This window comes from Buteo buteo, chromosome 26, assembly GCF_964188355.1.
Source record: "Buteo buteo chromosome 26, bButBut1.hap1.1, whole genome shotgun sequence".
Classification (NCBI taxonomy): domain Eukaryota; kingdom Metazoa; phylum Chordata; class Aves; order Accipitriformes; family Accipitridae; genus Buteo; species Buteo buteo.
The window spans coordinates 14,056,921-14,077,089 of NC_134196.1; the positions used below are offsets into that span (position 1 = coordinate 14,056,921).

General features: G+C 38.3%; 1 protein-coding gene across 2 annotated transcripts in view; it reads right to left on the minus strand.

The window, feature by feature from the left end:
* Window positions 1-349: 349 nt before the first annotated feature.
* LGR5 (leucine rich repeat containing G protein-coupled receptor 5) overlaps window positions 350-20,169 on the minus strand; it is a 93,681-nt gene continuing 73,861 nt past the window's right edge. For both annotated transcript variants that reach the window (XM_075057879.1, XM_075057878.1), the window contains 11 exons: window positions 18,685-18,756; window positions 17,795-17,866; window positions 17,625-17,693; window positions 17,397-17,468; window positions 14,758-14,823; window positions 14,474-14,545; window positions 13,523-13,594; window positions 11,436-11,561; window positions 6,400-6,545; window positions 5,312-5,395; window positions 350-3,449 (listed from right to left, as the gene is read on the minus strand). In XM_075057879.1, coding sequence (XP_074913980.1) covers window positions 2,359-3,449; window positions 5,312-5,395; window positions 6,400-6,545; window positions 11,436-11,561; window positions 13,523-13,594; window positions 14,474-14,545; window positions 14,758-14,823; window positions 17,397-17,468; window positions 17,625-17,693; window positions 17,795-17,866; window positions 18,685-18,756 — 1,942 coding nt within the window. In that variant the 3' untranslated portion in view covers window positions 350-2,358. The remainder of the gene's footprint in view (window positions 3,450-5,311; window positions 5,396-6,399; window positions 6,546-11,435; window positions 11,562-13,522; window positions 13,595-14,473; window positions 14,546-14,757; window positions 14,824-17,396; window positions 17,469-17,624; window positions 17,694-17,794; window positions 17,867-18,684; window positions 18,757-20,169) is intronic.

Sequence of the window (20,169 nt, forward strand, 5' to 3'; positions counted from 1 at the left end):
AGTTAAATTAAAGCTAAGTAAACACGGTAATAGGTATTGTGCAATGGTTGACTGATCCTCTGTTTAATCCAAAGTGGTTTCAGGCATCGTTCTCCAGCTGTATGCTGCACTGCTTCAAAAGCCACAAGAGATAAAGGATTAAGATAAGTACTCAGCTGACTTTATCATACATAATTTCAGCATTGGTTCATTTTTTTTCCTGAAGGATGAACATGTCAGCCAAAGTCAACTGATGCCATCTGTAACTGCAAAACTAAAAATATGCCAGTGTGAATGGACAGGAAAATCAAGGCATATCCATCATTGGCAACAAATTCTTCATTGTGAAAATACATCCTTTGAGTCCCAGGAAGTTTTATGTACAGTAACAGATGAACAACAGAGATCATCTGTAACTGATTACCTTAATTACTGGGCTAGCCTAACCTTGGTAATGTTCAAAAATTAGTCTCGTTCACCTGGAGGTTGAGTGGCCATTAACTGAGCAGTGAGTACTGGGCTATTAAATGTTACTCCTCAGGGAGCTATTTTTAACAATAAAAAAAAAGTAAATTTGTGCACTTTCGTGTCTTAAATGATCAGCTCACTCGAGCAAAAGGTGCCAGCTCTGAGAAAAGAATACTGGAATATCCGCTGATGGCTTGGCCAGGGTCAAAGACTGATATTCTAGGGAAGTGAAGGTGGCTCTGTTGTCCGAGATATTTTGACAGTAGACTTGGCAAAGACCTGAAGTCTATTCTCTCTTACTGGGATGCTTCTGATGTGTAAACATAGATGCCTTGATTCAGCAAAGTATTAACAGATTTAAAGCCAGAGAGAAACTCTGTGTTAATCTAATCTAACCTTTTCCTAAACTAAAGCCATCAGAAGTCCTTGAATTCCAACAGCTGCTCCAATAAATTTTTTTGCAATATATCCAATTTGAATTTAGAGATTTTTGGTGACAGATAGTTCCACTAGCTAATGACCATCACTGTCAACAATTTGCACCTTTATTTCTATTCTGCATATCCCTAATGTCAACTTCCAGTCGATCTTACCAGATTCTTCTCCTCTTGAATGAGTAGCTCTCTGCTCTCAAACTTCTGTTTCCCAGAAGTAGCTACTTACAAACTCTAATCAAATCTGCTTTAAATTTATGATATTCATATCCTCTTAAATTTCACAATGCTCTTTACAGCATGTGAATGCAAGAACTGTTTGAATTATCCCAGTAGTGCTTCCATCAGCACTAAGAACACAGATCATACAACCTCTTCACTCTTACTTGACATTGCCTTGGCTAAGGATATTGGCTATCCTTACCCAGAAGGACACAGTGGCCTCTAAATCTTTGACTGACTAGTGACCATGAACTAGAAGCTTTCTAGAATCACTGTTTCATAGGACACAGATCATGCCATGAGAAGGACTACAGTTTTTGTTCCTAGACAAATTACCTTAAATGCATGTTTCTATGTGAGTGCCTTTGGTGTCCTTTAATTGCCCTCAGCATGCCAGTCTTTTTGTATTGATGACTTTCTATGCAGTATTTTCCACCTTCAAATTCTATGAGTCATCTGCCAATTTTATCAGCAGTAATTCTGGGAGTAATTCTACTGGCATGGTAGCAATTCAGGACCAAACCGTGCAGAATCTCACTAGAAAAATACCCATGTGACAATGGCTTGCCATTTACAATTACATTTTAAGCGCTTGACAGGATCTTGATTAACTTCTTTCACACCATGTTAATTTTGTAGGTTTAGCTGACAATTAAAAATGCTTTGTCAAGTCAGATGACTTCTAAAAAACAAACCCAATGCCCGTTAAACTATTAAATCAGCTTTATCAAACATGGAACTTCACCAAAGTCTATTCTGCAGAAACCTTTAGGACTTGAACAGGATTACTCCTCCATTTAGATACCTTGCTGAATGACGACCATACACAGATGCTTATAAAAACAATCATGGTACTGAAAAACTATTATTAAAACCAAATTACAGTAAACAGGAAAAAAACCCCCAAACCCTGAAAACAAACTGTATCAGGTGGTGCTCAGAAAACAATTTAACAGGCTATTTTTGCTCTTGGCCAACTGAAGCCCTTTCTGAGTAGTGCTACTTTAAAAGGGAGCAGCTGATACAACTGCACAAAATGCAGCAGCTTTCAGTTTCTCTCTTCATCCCAGCATTTTGGAAGTAGGCTGAGAAGGCTCAAATATTGGATCTTCAGCCTGCTGCAAGTTTTGTCATTGTTTTCTGATGTGTGCAACAATAACTCAGAGGCACTCTCTAGTTTGTATGCACCCATCCATACTTACTTTCGGGATTAAAAATTTTGTAAACATAGGTATTTTCTGTACTGCCACTGAAACTAGCGACATGGAACAAATGCAACTGATGAAAGATTGCAGCTTTCTGTCATTTGATAAGATGATGGCATTAGTGAATTGCTGGTAGGCATATCATATGATATGCTGGCACTTGTGAACGTTACCAATGCTTGTGTTGAGTCACAAGACTGTTTTTCTATGTCTTCTGAATTCACAGAGATCAGACTAGCATGTTTTGATCTCCTCCATAACAAAGTTTGCTTTCGCAGACTTCCCAAGTCCTCCTTAAAGTGTGGATTGAAAAGTATATAAAGGAGTGGATTTAGACATGCAGGCAGTGGGACAATCACTAGCAGTATTGACTTAATCACTTCTGGGCTGATAAAAGTGAGGTTTAGTAAGGAGGAAAAAGATAAGAAGGCCACAGGGCAATAAAGAATGCAATTAGTAAAAAGTAGCAAGGCTATATGTTTGACCATAGAGCAATCCCAAATGTTGTCTAGTTCTCCCTTTTCTAAACTACAGTAGAGCTTTGTATAAGCAATAGTCATTACCAGAAAACAAAGGGAGTTCAGCAATACCAGTGCTACCATGTAGCCCATAGCACTGGGTTCTCCAAATGGTAGTGGTAAACAAAGCGGAGAAACCCCATACTCACTCCCAGTAAGGAGTGGTACCACTGCAATGATTAGTGCCAACATAAAGCAAAAGAAAATGGCAATTTTTACACTGGCAATGGAGGATTTTGTTTCAAATTTTGTAGCATGCTTTACAGAGAATGCACGTTCAAGTGCAGCTAGGGTAAGGAGGAAAATGGAAGCCTCTGAAGCAAAAATGGAGAGAAGGCCAGTTATTTGGCAACCAATTCCACTTTCCCACCGTGCTCCGTACTGAGCAAAGCTACCAAAAGTTGAGGCATCCACGCTGGCCAGTACTCCACTAGCCAGACCCATCAAGGCATTTACAATAGCGATTAAACCAATCAAAAGTTTTATGGAGGACATATACAATAGAGATCTGAAAACTGTAGCGGACACCAGTGCATTGCAAATAAAGGTCAAACCCACTACGGTCCACACTCCAATTCTGATCAGCCAGCTACCAAACAGATGGTCACATGGTTTGAAGGGACCTGAAATGACAAAATAAAAATGGCAAGGGAAACCCATGTAAACTAAAAAGTAATTTTGCGCTTTCTAAAACATTACATTTCATGCTTCTTGCAGGTTCTCAGCATAGCCAAGCAGTGAATTTCAGTCCAAAAAGGGAGCTAGAAATTTGCTCTTCCTTTGGAGTAATCCGAGACCTTGGTAACATGCTGCTGAATGCACGATGCATGTTTCATTACTGGTGCACATGAGTCTTTGTCCCTCCACCTGAATAGTCTATGGGTTTCTTTTTGCACCTAGCAGTACAAGTGAAATGTGAACGTCCAGTCTGTTGTTTCAAGAAATGCTGTGATGTTTGTCAGTGTGTGCAAAAAGCTAAAAAAGATACCTCTCACTAAACTAGGACAGGTTGCTAATGAGTCCTTGTGAAGTGCGATGTAATGGATATGGACAGATGCACTTTGCCTACCTTATAACATGTCATTACACAGTCCAAGAAAATTGAGGCTGTCTTTGCATTTGGAAGTGCTGCCTTTTTGGTGGGGCTTCTGATGACCTGTGGCTGAAGTCAGGTCATTATGACTGAAGCCTGCTGTGTAGTCTCATCAAATTGAGGTACATATGCTGTGCGGTTGAAGCTGAATGCTCTGCAGTCTGAGAAACAGTATTTATCTTGGTATGAGCCAGCTATGCTCTCCCAAAGCAAGTCCTTCACAATGGTCTGTGCTTCTCCATGAAGACACAAACCCCACAGCTGAGATGCACTCATATGACTACAGCTGTTGCCATCAAGTAGGCATAAGCATCTATTGCGTCAGTTGGCAAGTTCTTCTAAGATACCCTTTGAAAGATCAGCATGGAAGCTGGATTTGCTCTTGGGTCTGGTGATAACTTACCTTGAAGACAGTGACGTTTTTGTGAACTCAGCAGTTATATTAAGGCCACAGGAGAATATGTGATGGTCAAATGGTTCTAAATTCTTTGGCTTCCTGCCTTTTCTATTCCTCTTTACATAACTTTTTAACATAAATTTTAAACTAAGTAATAAAAATTTATTATTATTTGCTGTTACAAACAAGAATCTTGGCTTGGAATGAATGCTGAAGTACTAGTTGTCACTTGGGTTTTTTTTGTTCATGTTTCACAAGACAAGAACAGCTACGGTAAATGTTTGCTGAATCAAGCAAGCAAGACTTATGACCACAGCTGTTAAAGCCAGAAGTGACCTTCCAAAGACATGTTTCTTTCCTTGCCTTAAAGGAAACGTTCAGTGGAATTGGTGGCCTGTAGCTATGCAATTCAATCAATGTATTTCTTTTTCCTTTCTGCCACACTGCGAAGCCAGGGATGTGCTATTCTATAAAGAAAATGACAGTGCTGGGGGTACTTTGTGATGGACTGTGTACATCAATACAGTAGTGTTTGGTATTTCCTAGACATTGAATGAAACTGTGTGTTGTTCAAGAAGCTCAAGTGTAGAATAACGCAGTGAAGTTCAGAAGAATTACTTTAGCTTTGCAAAAGACTGAGCGAGCAAAGATTCTGCTCCCCTTTATCATCTGTGTCTCAGTAGAACAGTCTTTGCTCTCTCCTTCCCTTGATAAGGGGATCAATTCCTGTGAAAAGGGGCCCAGAGTGAGGATCTGCTTGAGGACTGGGTAAAACTTCTGTTATGCTCATAGATAAATTTAGTAGCTGTATAGTTTTCTGGACTTCAATGCAAAATTCTATATTATTGTGCAATGTATTTGTATTATTCTCATCAAATTATTGTGAAACATCACAATAATGTTTGCTGTCCTAATATCAGACTCAGAGTTTGTTCTGCATCTAGAATATCTGGTAATGCTGTGCTTGGTTTCCTATCTGTCTGGCAGTTTCATACCTGGAGAAGGTGAGCATTGCACTGAATGATGAGCTTTCAAATCTTCTTCAAAGTCAAGAAAAAAATCTTCAAAGTCACGCTCATCTGTGGTGGAGAAAATACCCAGATTTGACACTGCAATTTTCAGGAAAACTTCTTTTAGTACAAATTGCAAAAATGTCTGTGGTATTTAAGGCCTGGTCTTGTCCCTTTGCCTGCCAAACTGTGAGCAGAAGCAGACATTTGCCTACTTGGTTTTGAATTACTGTACTCAGGATTATTTAAAAAGTTGGCACCATCGCTTCTCTGAAAATAATCACTTACAGGTACATTCTTTATTACCTAATTTGCAGTGTGATGACTGCCTAGGGAGGAGTTTAAAATATGAATTCTGCTGTTGTGCCAGGCTACTAAGAATTAACCCAAGTTTTTCTGTGTTTCTTATGTCATTGCTCTACCATGTATTCTTGGCCCTATTCTTGCTGGCGCTAGCCCTGAACTCTGAGACTTACTGGTTTGCAGGAGTGGAGATAGCACAGAAAGCAGTAGGATGGTATAAAATATATGTGTGCACCTACGTAACAGGTCAAGTAACAGACCCTGTGCTGAAGGGGAAGAAAAATACAGTAGTTTTACGTCCTGGAGAGCAGATGCACTCTCTGGTACCCAGGAAGTGCCAGGAAAAAATATCAGCAGCTACGCCAAAGTAGCCACATAAGCTCTGTGACTCATCCTGAAGCGTGTGGACAGCAGGAGAGCCAAGGATGTGTTGCTACTTCCAAAGCTGGCAAGAAACTAGATCTTTGTTGGCCTGCCCTTGTATGGGCTTACGTACTAGCACCACTTCCCTGTCTCTCACATAAAGGGAAGAATTCACTTACCACATTATTATAGTTATTATTTGGATGGAAAGATGAGTGAGTGAGATTTTTGAGAGGCAGACCTGAAAAAATGATTTTGCTAAGCATAGGATTGTTTGAATAACATATTATCAGGTGAGAGAGAGGGAGAGGCTGCCTCTGTGATTGTAAAAGAATATTGGATTTGCTTAACATCACAGGCTGCTCACTAGCCTTCAGGTAGATTTAAGAGCCAAAGATGACAATTACCTTGAATTTGTAATAAACCAGCATCCTTCCTGTGAAAATCATCAATGCTGCTATTCTCATCTTTGTTCCACTGGCTGGAGATTTTGTAGTGGCTCTCACAAGCTCCAAAGGCACAGCACTGATAAGCATAAGGCATTTCCATGACCCTGTAGAAGAATAAGGAAGCATGCCATGATACTCGTTTAGCACCAGAGTTACTGGATTGTACTGCTCCTCTTCTGTTAGCATAAAGGAACTTGTTTAAATAACATGTCTGAAAGTAAAAGTATCTATGGGTAAAAATCAGTCTTGATAATACACAATGAGGACTCACAGATGAAATTCCACACCAGAAATGCATATGTTTTCTAGGCTAATTTTAGTAAAGGCACAATGAAGTTTTCTTATGCATTTTCATGGGAGATATGGAGGTGGGAGATATGTCCCTTGCCAGTGAGTGAATGTTACTCTTAGAGTTGTATTTCTGTTTTATGATTTTGAATGATTTTACAGTGTACCTCAACAGTTTCTCCATGTTACTTTCTTAATGGTTTCCTTTAAAAAAGCAGATCCAAAGATCACAACTGCATCTACCTACCTAACAAGCAAACCCAAAATATCACTTCCCAAATGGAATTTCTCCAGCTTGGGGAGAATGAGATCTTTTGGAATTCAAACTTTACCCACCTCTTTCTACATCCAACTCTTTTCACAGTAAGATGGCAAAAAGGAGATTGTCTTTTGTGCACAGATCAAGAAAGCAGTGTTCTAAACCAAAAGGTGAATGAATCAGAAAGGCACTGTGTGTGAGAACAGATGTCAGTGAGAAAAAGCTTTTACTTTATTAATTATCTTAGAAACGAGCATGGTCATTGCAGGACACCAGATGCTCATTCCTAACTCTTAAGATCACTGGTATTCCTAACACATAACTGAGTATAGGTCAGTGAGTTTCAATGATTTTGAGGGTTTCTTTCGTCAGAAAATTGCTCATTTCTAGTATGTTTTGAATTTAATTCCTTTGGGGATGTGAAAATTCTGGGGTAGCATGGAAAAACTACATACGTTCAAGTTCTATAGACTACTTCTTCTATTCTTAGATATATTTTATGCTTTGGAAGCAGAGATAGTTAATTTGCACAGTTCACCAACAGTACCTAATAAAACTTAACAACTCACCTTAATTCCAAAAGCCCGATAAACCAAAAAATTCAAAGATAAAGAGGTGATTAGAAGTTATTCTGACTTCACTTAAAAGGAATAAAATAGAACTAGATCCTCCTATCAGATTACTTTCAACAGGTTAATCATGTAAATGAACGTAATGAGCATTCCAAGGAACCTCTAACCCCCTGGGAAATCTGCAAAGAAATCAGTCTGAATCGGGCTCAGTGCCAACAGGGCTTAGACTTGTGCACTAGCCAAAAGCTTGGTACAAATGGGAACAAATGGAACCCTAAGCTCTGAAGTGATTTTTAAATTAGTGCATTCTGGGGCATTTAGATTCTATATACTTACATTTCTGTTGGGAATTAGCAACAATAATCTCTTCCCTTGTACCCAATACAAAAAGCTACATAAGATATTTTTGAGGTACTCCAATAAATGTTCAAGATAACCAAGATCTAACTATCATGGAATCTCATGCCAGCAGATCTAAATATTTAATTTCTAACTCATTTCTGTGCATGCCATCTTTTAAAATAAGGACATTATCTCCATTAAACATTTCTGAACACATTTCCCTGAAGCCCTTCTTAAATAAACTATTATTAAACCTATAGATTACCACAGTAACCCATAGCTAGTCACCTGGACTAAAACCAATCCCAATCCCCAACTAGAAATGCCCCTTTTCTGGAATAATTCCCCACAAACAACAACAAAAACCCTTATTAAAAGAAACACTGACAGTTCTGCAAGGTGATCACTGCAACTTGTGGCGTCAGACCTTTTAGAAGACATTGATACAGCTGGGGAAATGAACAGCTAGTGGATATTTTAGGCTCAAGGGACTAAAAGAAATGTATTCTCTGGTTATTCAAACAGCTCTTTGTGCTTAATAATGACAGATTTCCAGACGCTGTTGCGCTTCTACCAGCCTGCTGGCCTGTCATACACTGGGAATGTGGACCTCTTACATTGTGCTGGTCCACTACTTCGATGAAGTAGCCAAAAAACCCCACTGCTTTTAAATTATCTTTAAAGACCAAGACTCCCATTTCTTATCCTCTCTGTAGGTTTTTCTAGCATCCTTTCTTAAACCTGAACAGTTTGGGGTTTTTTTCCCCCTTAATTAGTAGGATAAACATATAGGCCTCAAATTGGTGAATGCTTCTGAATCTGTGTGCAAAGCATAATTGCACAGAATGACTGGGACCCAGAACACAGAGGACAAAACGTACTTTCCAATGCAGAGAAATTAGTATCAGTTTTTCTTGGTGACAGAGGAAGTTCGTTCTTGCAAAAGCTACATTTAACAAGAACAACAACAACAACAACAAAATAAAAGGGAAGCAACTCTCAGCCACACAGTGCTGGAAGCAGTCCTTTTTATGGCTGGTGCTTATTTGATATGGGAGATTAGATTTGGACTTTGTCAAATTAAACTCTTTTAGAAACACTGGCTGAATTTATTTTTATATACTGCTTATCTTACTGATGATATCTGTATCCCTGATAATTTTTTCCTGCAGCAAGGAATGCCTCTTTTTTCCTGTTTTTAGACTAAGCAGCAGAGAACAAAAGGTCATTTTCCACCTCACAAAGGTGTGGGGTTGATGGTGAATGGGAAGGCTCAGTTATGATGAATGGAGCAAATCACTGAGTTCTTTACAGAGCTGAATCAAAGCATCAGACAAATAAGGAAGGAGTGGCTGGCAGCCTGACTTTACTTCCTCAAAGCTTGCCATAGCAGGTTGGGCTCGGCGCTGTAGAGCGTTCTCCTGCATTGCTGAAGGTGGGGCAGAGGATGCTCAGCTCTTTGATGTGTCTGTGTATTGAACAGCAATGACCCATTTAGATGAGGAGGAAGCTTTTATACAGGAATTTGTCTTTAATGTTGTAACCAGTGTCTAGTTCCAACAATTGCAAAGGTTGAAATTTCATTTTGTTTTAGATCTCTGTTCAAGTTTGGTTCTTCATGCATTGTCTGTGCAGTGACCCTGTGTGAGGTCCTGGCCTTATTTTGATTTACAGTAAAAGTCCTGCAGACTCCAACTCAGGATTTTACCCCATTTTCTCCCAACTGGATGTAATTTGTTCTTACAGATGTGAATCAACTCTAGATACGATAAACATTCTTTTTATCCCTTTTTTTAAGACTTAAGCTACTGCCTGACACATCCTTGTTAACTACTTACCCAGACTAAATACACTGTAGTTGCATATGAGCAATGTACATAATTTTACTGGTGGAAAAATCATATAAAGTACAATTTTGATAAAAGAAATAAAAAATCTTAGTTGTACATATTTCAGTTGAATAGTGGATTATTCTAGGACTACTACAGCACCTCTTATGCCTCTAGGCCATGGTATATACATCACTATATATTTGCTAGGTTGCAGTAATCCATTTTCTTGTGTTTATATTCTTTTAAAGAACCTTCAGGTATTTTAGAATTGTCACCTGCCTCAACATGTGGACAGTCAGTGAGAGAAGAAAAACTATGGCCGAAGCTCAACCTCAGCCATTCATGTTTTCTTATGGCACTTGCTTCTTGACCTCTGAGACCCGTCTCGAGGTCTCTAGTGTAAGAGGGGCATAAAGCCTCTCGTACTTTGAATGCTTATGTTATAAAGTAGTTTCACACACTGTGATGAAGTCACTGCCCAATCTCCTCTGTGACAAACTACAAATATTGGGTTTATTAAGACTTTTAAGGCATTGTTTCCTAACCTTGGAACCATTTTTTTGCAGCTCTTCTCTGAGCTTATATTAACACGCCATCATAGAAGTGTTCCAGTGTGGAGCCCTCCAGTGCTGTATGCAGAGGTTTTATCAGCTCTGCACTTCTACTCATGACTCCCTTACTGAGAACTCCAAATACTCCAGTCCTTTTCATTAGTGGCAACATCTCCTTGAGTTGTCTGCCTGCTAAGACTCATAGGACTTTTCCAGTGCAAAAGGCAAATCTAGTGAAGACATGAGGATGGAGTCTCCATCCTTGGAGATATTCAAAAGCTGTCTGGAGGCAGCCCTGGGCAACTGGCTCCAGGTGACCCTGCTTGAGCAGGAGGGGTTGGACAAGATGACCTCCAGAGGTCCCTTCCAACCTCAACCATTCTGTGATTCTGTAACAATGTGCACACTGTTTAATTGTTTCAAATGTTATGATATCAAACCTTTTACAGTAAAACATGGAAAAAATGTATGTTGCACTTGGCATCCTCTAATTAAAATATAAAAATCAAGGGAGATTTAGAGGACACTCCCAAATACCCTGAAGTCAGAGGCAAAACTCTCTTTACTGTGATTTCTCTATGGTTATCCAGTGACTGGCAGAGCTGCAAATGATCTCTAGAGAACATTTCCTTCTTGTATCACAGAGCATCCAGCAAAAAATTACTAGCATCAAAATGTTTTAGTAATAATGACAAAGAATTACCTGAATCTTAATCAAAAGATTACAGAAAAAACCATGTTCAAACAAAAGAGGTCAAATATTTTGGAGCTTCAGGAGTATATTCTTCCCTTGATATTTGCTGTGTTCTCATTAAATATAATGGAAGTTCTGTAAGCACAGTCCAGTAGAAGAAGGACATATCACTAAGCTGCTAGCAGTATTGTTTTAACAGCTTTTGAAACATATCACCAGGAAGCAGATGTGGCTTGTATTAAGCAAGTACTTGGGTTAATATTTCAAAACCCTTCATAGTTTCTTCAGTTAAAAGTGAGCATAATAAAAGAAGTCTATCATTTTTATCATATTTGCTTTAGTTTTAACAGCACAGATCAAAGACTGACAATACGAAGTAACATGCGTTACACACTGACACACCTTCCATTGCACATGAACACAAATGTGGCTTATTAGTTTTAATGATATACTCACTTGAGCTCTGGAAAATTTTCAGATGATATCAAACTTTGTAGGGCATGATTTCCTGTTAATTTTAAATGAGTTAAACCATGTAGCCCCGTCACAGGAAAAGAGGACAAAAGGTTGGATGACACATCCCTGCATAACAGCAAATAAAAATCAGCTTATGGGTTTTCATTTTTTTTCTTCAGCACTAGAAGTGTCACTTTGGAAAAACAGGTTAGACTTTTCTAACTCAATCAAAAATGACTACATTAAACAGAGGCCCCAGTCAGCAGAGCAAAGCTGCAGCACTGCTCAGAAATATGCACCTATGTGTCTAGCAGAAAGCTAACAGTAATATCTAGTAGTTAGCCAAGTCTGTTGCCAAATTTTGATTCCGAACACTCATCGTGCCAGTTTTGAGACTAGCAAATTAATTTAAAATCTGTTCATTAGTTTGTCTGAATTAAAGGGAGCCAGGACCAGAACAGCTTCCTGTAGTTTAAAAGATTCAGTGGGATGCTAGAGGGCACGGCTGCCCTGAAAGCTCCCCAGGGAGCCGGTCAGGTGTATGGGGAAGACATGTGTTTCAGGGTAGGATGGGTCTGGGCTGGAGCAGATGCAGGTGACAGTTCTAAGCTGAGGTTTGTCCAAGGAGCTGAGGGAAGACAATGCAGATGAACATGGATACGTAATGTGGGAAAAGTAAAACAGGTGAATGAAAAAGTGACAGTGATCAAGGAGATATGGTAAAGTAATCAAAGAGGGGGAAGTCCAGAGGTATTCTGTTCTCTATTTCTCCCTCTCCCATTTATTCTATGGGAACAGAATCAATATTATAGCTATTAATAAATAGAGCCTTTTCAGTCCTCTTCACAATTATCTACACTGCAATACTTAAGATGGTCAACAGTCAAGAAGGAGGAAGAAGGGGAGTCTGATGCTGCTGAAATGCTTTTATGCCCAAGGGTGAAGAGCAAAGTACCTGTCTCTTGCACTATCTACTGAAATCTAAGGGCTAGACATAAAATAAGGTATGTTGATAGGCTGGTCTTCCACCTATCTGGTTTAGTGTGTGTGTCCTCTTGATCACAACGTACTTAAATACCGAAGGTGAAATTCTGGTCCTACTGCAATGGTAAGAATGACCACTGACTTCAGGGTGGTCAGACCAGGGTTAGAGACTAGCACTTCAGGAAACACTGGCACACTGTGTTACTGTGCGTGTGTTAAAGGGCTTTTTTCTTTAACCCTCTCTGACTGTTCTATGCCATTGACCAAAGCTACAATTTATTGCTCACCTCACAAAGTAGGAAAGTTCTGAGGAGGGCCCCAAAAGGGACGTCACAGACAGTATTGTCTTTATGGACGTTTTTCAGTGCACCATTCAGAGGGGTGGCTTTGCACATCGACAGAAATTAATACCCCTTTCCAAATTTACGTTTCCCAGCAGCTGCTGGATTATCCATGAGCAAATGCCCAGCAATGTATGTTTGTGACAACCATGCAGCAGGATGACTCCAGAGGAATTTTTTTTCATGTCTTCCCCATACTCCCAATGCCTCAGGGATTCACCTTAAAGAGGCATTACAATGACAGTGGGAAGCAGGAAAAAGTTAGTAAGGACTGAGAAGTGCTTGTGAACAAGGCCTGCAAAATTGGCTGCTGATGTTTTGACCACTAACTGCTCTGGCTGCACTTACTAAAGAAAAAAACTATTCTATCAAATGAGGAATGATGAAATAAAGATGCTTACTGGAAAATGTTTCTTATTTAATTTGTAATCCAATTCCTTAGTCCTGAAACACAACTAACAGGAAATATTCCCCACTGCTACAAGAGACTAAACTGCTAACAAATTGAATGAAGAAAGGCACTGATATTCTTTGTGGACCCCAAATCACTCTGCTTACGCAGTGTTATATGCAGCTTTGCCATAATACCTATGGGAATTGGTGAAGTACAAGAAAGTAGGCATTTAGATATGGATTCAACTGACCAGAAAGTTAGAATAGAGAAAGCCTCAATTTCTGCTGGGGCACCAAGTTATTAAATTTTTATATGCTCTTGCAAGAAAAATGTGAAAATTTAAATGTAAAAGATATACAAATACTTACAGTTTGATCAGAGATGGTAAAGAGGAGAAGGCATTGGGGTGAATAATTTTAATTTTGTTCCAAGCTAAATCCCTACAAGAAAATGAGTGAAAAATTACATACCCACTGAATGAATATGGAAGTTTTCATACCCTTGATTAGGAGGCCTAAATATAAAAAAGGTATTAATTACATGCAAATATTTTCAATAAACTTCTGAATATCTCATAGTGCAAAATCTTTTTTCCATTTTTAAATTATGTTCGTCAGTTAATGGTGTTAGTTATTAAACTGACAACTTTCTTAAAAAGTCTTAATGCCTTCTACAGTCTAAGGCAGTTATTTTCAGTCTGCTTCCTAAGGCAGCAGAAAGAAGGGTGGGGTATACAGACTACTTCTAAGAGGTCCTCATGATGTGACTAAGAACAGCAAATCCATTGTCCATAGGCTTAACTTAATCTCAATCTTCAGTGCCCCTGAAAAATCAAAGAGACTGAAAGCAACTCAAAAAAATGTATGGGTTTGATCATGCAAAAACTTAGAACAACGAGTAATTTCTAGACAAAATTACTCTGCTAGGACATGTGTCTGTGTGCAAACTAGAAACCCGCACATGACTGGACTCTATTTCTTAAGACACTGTTCTCTATAAAAAGATTTCATGCTATCTAGAGCTGATTATTACGTGAACCTGCCAAGAGATATCAGCTCTGGCTCAGTATCTCTCTCCATCTCCATCAGAAACATTTAGAAGTAACAGCTTTTATAGCTACAAGTATACATCTTTGAATTCATTGCTGCAGATGCTAACCTTCACAATGTTTGTTCTCCTTTCACAGTTATGACCTAATGGGTGAAAGATCAAAGTGAGGAAAAACAGAAACAAGGATGATTTGGGGCATATAGCGAGCAGACAGTATATACCCCATGTTTTTAAGAACCTGGGTGAATGGCTGTTAGGGCTGTACTCACAGAGACCGAAGAGCAGCCAGCTGCTGAAACGTGTCTGCTTTGATTTCACCGATTTCATTGTGATGCAAGTCACTGAAATAGCAATAAGAATCTCCTCAGTTTCAAAGGCACTTGGAGGACACTTCAGGGTGTTTTAGTTTGTGTTTATGATCCACTTCAATATACTGTAAGGGTATGTATTTGGGATATGTCAAATCAGCCAGCAATAACCAAGGTAATGATGCTTAAACACATTTATATATAGATACTTCTTTTTAGGCTTTTTAGGGTAGTTTGATGCTTACATTTTTTGGAGTTTTCTACATGCAGTAAAACACGGTAAATCTTCCAGCAGATTATAAGACAGATCCCTGTAATACACAAGAAAAGAAAAGATGAACATCAAAGTGATGTTAAAAGATCTTTCATTGTCTGCCTTCACACTCAATTTAAAACAACTTGCTTTTATCCACACTCACAGAAGAACAGAAATGTGCAAATTCACTTATCATCTCTCATCTGTCAGATTTTGATTTCAAACTGAGGAGGACAGAGGAGGGGAAAAGGCAAAATGTATTAACTCCATATCCTACATTTGCAAATTCCTTGCATTGTCTGAAGATTTCCTGCCTGAAGTGTAGACTTCTGCTGAATGTTTTACAGTAACGATATTGGCCATCTGCTCATAGGGAATATTGGATTTACATCACAGACTTCATATTCATCGTGTTTAAATTCTAACAGTATTTAAACCATTTAAAATAACCTACTAAATATATATACTCATTCAGAGAAGATCCTGTATTTTTCTGGTAATAATCACAATGGACTGTAATCAGCTTTCCATTCTACACTTTTAATTAAGCACTATTGCCTCTGGTCCTTAGACTGTTGTATCTTATAACTGGGGGAAATGGTTAAAAAAATATTGGAAATAACTTTGAAATCAATCACTACATGGGGGAAAAAAAAAACTTAAAAAGACTTGAGCCAAAACTCAACAAATTACAGAATAACTGAAACATCTGGACTGATTTATAGTATAATATAGCTAATCAAAACCAAGCCCAGGCAATTTGCAGAAATTGGAGGGAAAAAAAAAAGGAACCAAACACTCCCCCTCCCCCCAACAGTCTCATCCTGTATATACATGTTGCTCAAGAAAAACTGAATGGGAAATTTGCTAGTGAAAAGAATATAGAAAAAAAGCTTACGCATATAATTAGGAAAAATGTCCTTTCCCACAGTTAATCAATATTATCACATAAAAGAGTAATCTCTTTTCACTCCTGTTTCAAATTCTTTAAAACTGGTTCATCTCCACCCATTTACTCCCTTGGTAAAATTTTATTTTCACTGTTACTATTCCAACAGGGGCATTTAGATTATTCTGTATTTGTAGAAGTGGTGCAAGTAATGACCATGTGTGTTTTTAAGGTATTCTACTCTGCTTTTACTATGCACAAAGGCTGCCATCAATTTATGTACATTTTTGTTACAGCAGGGAAGATTACAGCCTCTTTTTGTATTTTTCACAGGTACTCTGTGGTTCAAATCAGACATGACAGAGGAGTATTCAAGTGAGCTGGAGGCTTTTAGGCCAAGGTAAAAGATGTTTGGTATGTCTGGTGGACCGTGGCTGTTCTGTCTTCCAGAGATTTGTGACTTATGTCTTCTTAAAAGTATATTATCAGCTTGAATTTTGTACATACTGACACTCCCTCTTCACACATGAAAAAAACCCAAACAAACAAAACCAAAACCCTTCTCCCCCCAGTTTCTGTTAGAGCTCCAGGAAATACTTTACTTGTTTATTTTTATGGATTTTTCCCCACTTTGTTAGCACATGAGGCTCTTGGCAGCAGCAGATGGCAAGTGATTTTGGTTCCTGTGTTGAGGTGCGTACCCAACTGTGCTGAGGGTAGTCTGTTGAGGACTGCTGGGACCATGTTCTCACATACACCTTTACTGCAGGTGCACAGACACTCAGGAAGCCTCCATGTACATTAATCCACACTTGGAAGTATTGGTGGCTACGTAGGAGGCATAAATTGTCTTTCAAAGCAGCATTTGCGCTTGTAGTGTTTGTGCATGTATCTGAGCCAGGAAGACCCTCCAAGATCGCAGTCTCCAAGTAACTTGTGGGGTTCAGCAGACCATTATGCTGTCTTTTATTGTTTTGGAAATGATTAGATTGAGTCTATCAACTAAAACTTATTTTTTTCTGGAAATGTTCATGACATCCACGCTGGTATTCAAATAATGTGTTATAATTAGTGCTATTTCAATGTTGGCCAGAGAACTAATACCGAATACATTCCTAGTGATGTAATACATAGAGGAAAGTGCTGTTGGCTCATTCTCAAAGAAGCGGACACGATGATTACTTTCATTAGTGATTAAGCAAACTCCAAGGAAATTTCCAAGCTAAAATAATATTGGATATTTAGCATAAAAACTATACCCCAACTATGCCAAGGAATAGTCTATTAAAATGTCAGTCAGCTACTTATGTCTGGTTGAAAAAGAAACTAAAAGAGGAGCATAACAAGGACTCAAAACTGCACTCCTTCATTATATTTTCCACTTACTTCACTGAATTATCTGCCTCAGTGAGGAAAAAAAACCCAGACTACTGTAGGAGAGACAGAATGAATGAAAATAAGGTAGTTCTGTTGTTTATTAAAAAATCAAAGACTGTTTTACCCCTTCCTAAAAATATGCAAAATAATTATCTTTTTCAGCAACCTATGGGAAATCCTGGCTGATAAGTGGGTTGTGAACTTCTTGAGTAACATGGGAGCCTGCTCCCTGAGCTGAATTCCTAAGAAGTAATGTGATACACAGAAATAGCAGTAATTAGGTAATTTTGAAATCATAATGATTTAATTTGTCCATTAATTTCTTGCATTAATGTGATGTTAATAATCTTACTGAAACGTACAGCACTTGGAGATTAGGTAACTGGTCACAAGCTGATTTGGGGAGAGAGGTGATCTGTGCTCCTGTGAGTGTCCTGTTGAAAGTATTTGTTAAAAAAAAAAAAAGAAAAAAAAAAGATTAGTTTTTAAAGATTGCAAAACAAATATTTTTTTTTTTTTTAGGACATTCTTTAGAATAAGTCAGTATCCAAAAAAATAAAACAAAGCAAAAATACTTCACCAGCACTTACAAACTCTCCAGACTTGTAGTCCCTGTCAGATCAGGAAACTCTGTTATCTGTGAAGCACCATTTAAAGTCCTAAAATTTAAAAACATCATTTCAATACAACTGTGGTGAGGGAAGTTGTGGGATAACTCTAATATTGCAATATATAAAGAAAAATAAGAAAGTAAACATACAGAGTTCTGAGTTCTGGTAAGTGTTGAAAAGCAGATTTTCCAACAAGCTGGATCGGGTTATCATAAAAATGTCTGCAAAAGGAGGATAAAAAGACTTTTTACAAGAAATGTTTTAAAAGATTCTAAATATATTACATGATTATACTATAAGCAAATGAGTAAATGATGAATCACAGACTGTGCACCTCTGGCTGTAGCAGAGGTGCACCTCTGGGCTTTTCTCACCCACTAATCTATATCCATCAACCACATTTCACGTTTTGAATATTCAAGTAGTCATTGTTTTCTTGGTTTTAAAGCCAGAAGCCAGTCAATGAAATATTCCCTCTTCCTCCCAAGTTTGCAAAGATAGAAATCCAGATATGAAGAAGTTTGTTATGACCTGAGACAAATTTAAGGTTAGCAGGTGAAGAAGTCAGAACTTCACCTACTCAGAAAAAGTTCCCTTGCACTTTTGAAGTCATGCTGCTCTTGCTCATAGAATAATATTGCTCAAGATGAGTCACTATTTTTCTTATATTTATCTTATGATTTCTTATTTTGAGGTTTGCCCATTAAATGCATTCTCATGTAAGACAATGGGAACTCGGACTGGAATCCATCAAGAGTAATTTTTGCTAGCTTCTACATTGCCAGTAAAGCTAAGAGACTTAGAAGAAATAGTTCAAATAAAACATCAAACGCCAGAGACCACTACTCGCTTCCCTTAAACATGGCATGCAAACTGCCATTCCTTCCACAAAGTTGGAAAGATACGAGCTTGTTTGCTTGTGTAATGATGTGCTACACAGTACGCTTACAAGAAGAGCTATTTGACTATTAGCCACAAATATGATACTTAGTTCCAAGTTCTCTAATAGGAAGAGTCATTGAAAAGACTTATCACTTACATTGTAATAAGTGATGGATTACCCACAAATGCACGCTCAGGTATTGACTTGATGTTATTGCTATGAAATCCCCTACAAAAGGAAACATGGTTTACACAGTAAGAAAAAAAAAGTGAAGGCACAATCTCTATTCACAATGTACAATTTTTTTTGTTTGTAATAAGAGAAGTGTCTGTATGTAAAGATATGTCCTTGTTTTCTGGAATAAGACAGAACTGAAAAAAGCTAGAGAAAAGCAAAGCAATGAATGAAATAGCTGGAATCCTGCACTTTTCTAAATGAACAAAACCATTCAGATGAAGTAAACTGCAAAATGGCATTTTAAAATTCAGATGCCCTCAGCAGGAAACTGCTTTGTAGCTGTATGTCATTTATCTATGTGTGTATGTTTATAGATATAATGTAAACACACACACACACATATGAACCAATAAGATTAATATTTAAATATTAATAATTAAATAAATATCAATAAATAGTATATATATTCCCTGCTGTACTTGCTGAAAAGCAACTATTTCTTTTGCTGGGATAATAATGGATTGTACAAGTTTATCAAGTAAATGATTATACATTATATTGTATTATGCTGAGCCTCCCACAAACACCTTTTTCTTGAAATATTTTAAATGTGGACACGAACAAACTATCCAATGTAGTTGTGCCTGCTGGATAGAGGGCCAAATCTTTGTTTCATCATTAATTACTGGATTTTATTCATATGAGTAATTCTCCATTGTGAAAAACAAAAGACACAACTAAGATTTCAAAAGAACAATGATGATTTGTGTGGGAAACTCCCATTAGTTCAGTCGGGTATGAAAAAGGCTTCCCAGCTTAAATTTATGCATTTAGAAAGCCTTAAATTGTTCACTGATGCAAGCACACTTGGCCATTACTTGAACAGGTCCCACATTATCAGTTTTACTTGTTTAGGCATTGTGTTACTGCTGATGAGCTACAGAGCAAAGCTCTAAATCCCTAGTTCTTTTGCATGCAATAAAAACTGCATCATGCAGATGCAGACTCTAAGCAATATGAGGATCCCATTTAATCTAGAACCAGTAAACAGACTGGTTTTGTGGCTGCATTGAATGGGATTCCGTGCATGGCAGAAAAGCTAAGGAAATGGCACGACTACTTCCCAGGGCAGTGTCTGGCCCCTCATCACCATTCTGACTTGAGTTAGGGTGAGGAAGCAGCCCCATCATAGCCAAGAGCAGGCTCCAGCACATTTATGCCCAGAAGACCCTGAAGCACTTTTGAGCCGGTCGGAAGAGAGCATGCTCACGGCTGCAGCCTGTGTCCAGGGGCACTGTACCCAAGTGAAACACTCTGTCTGAACTGAAGGCACTTCCTAGCCTGTTTGTTCACATACTCAGCAAAATAGCAGTGAAATCTACCTACACCTCTGGGTAAAAAGACTGTATTAAGGCTGCACTGGGAAAAATGCTTCTATAGGTATCTTTAAAATCCAGTCTGGAA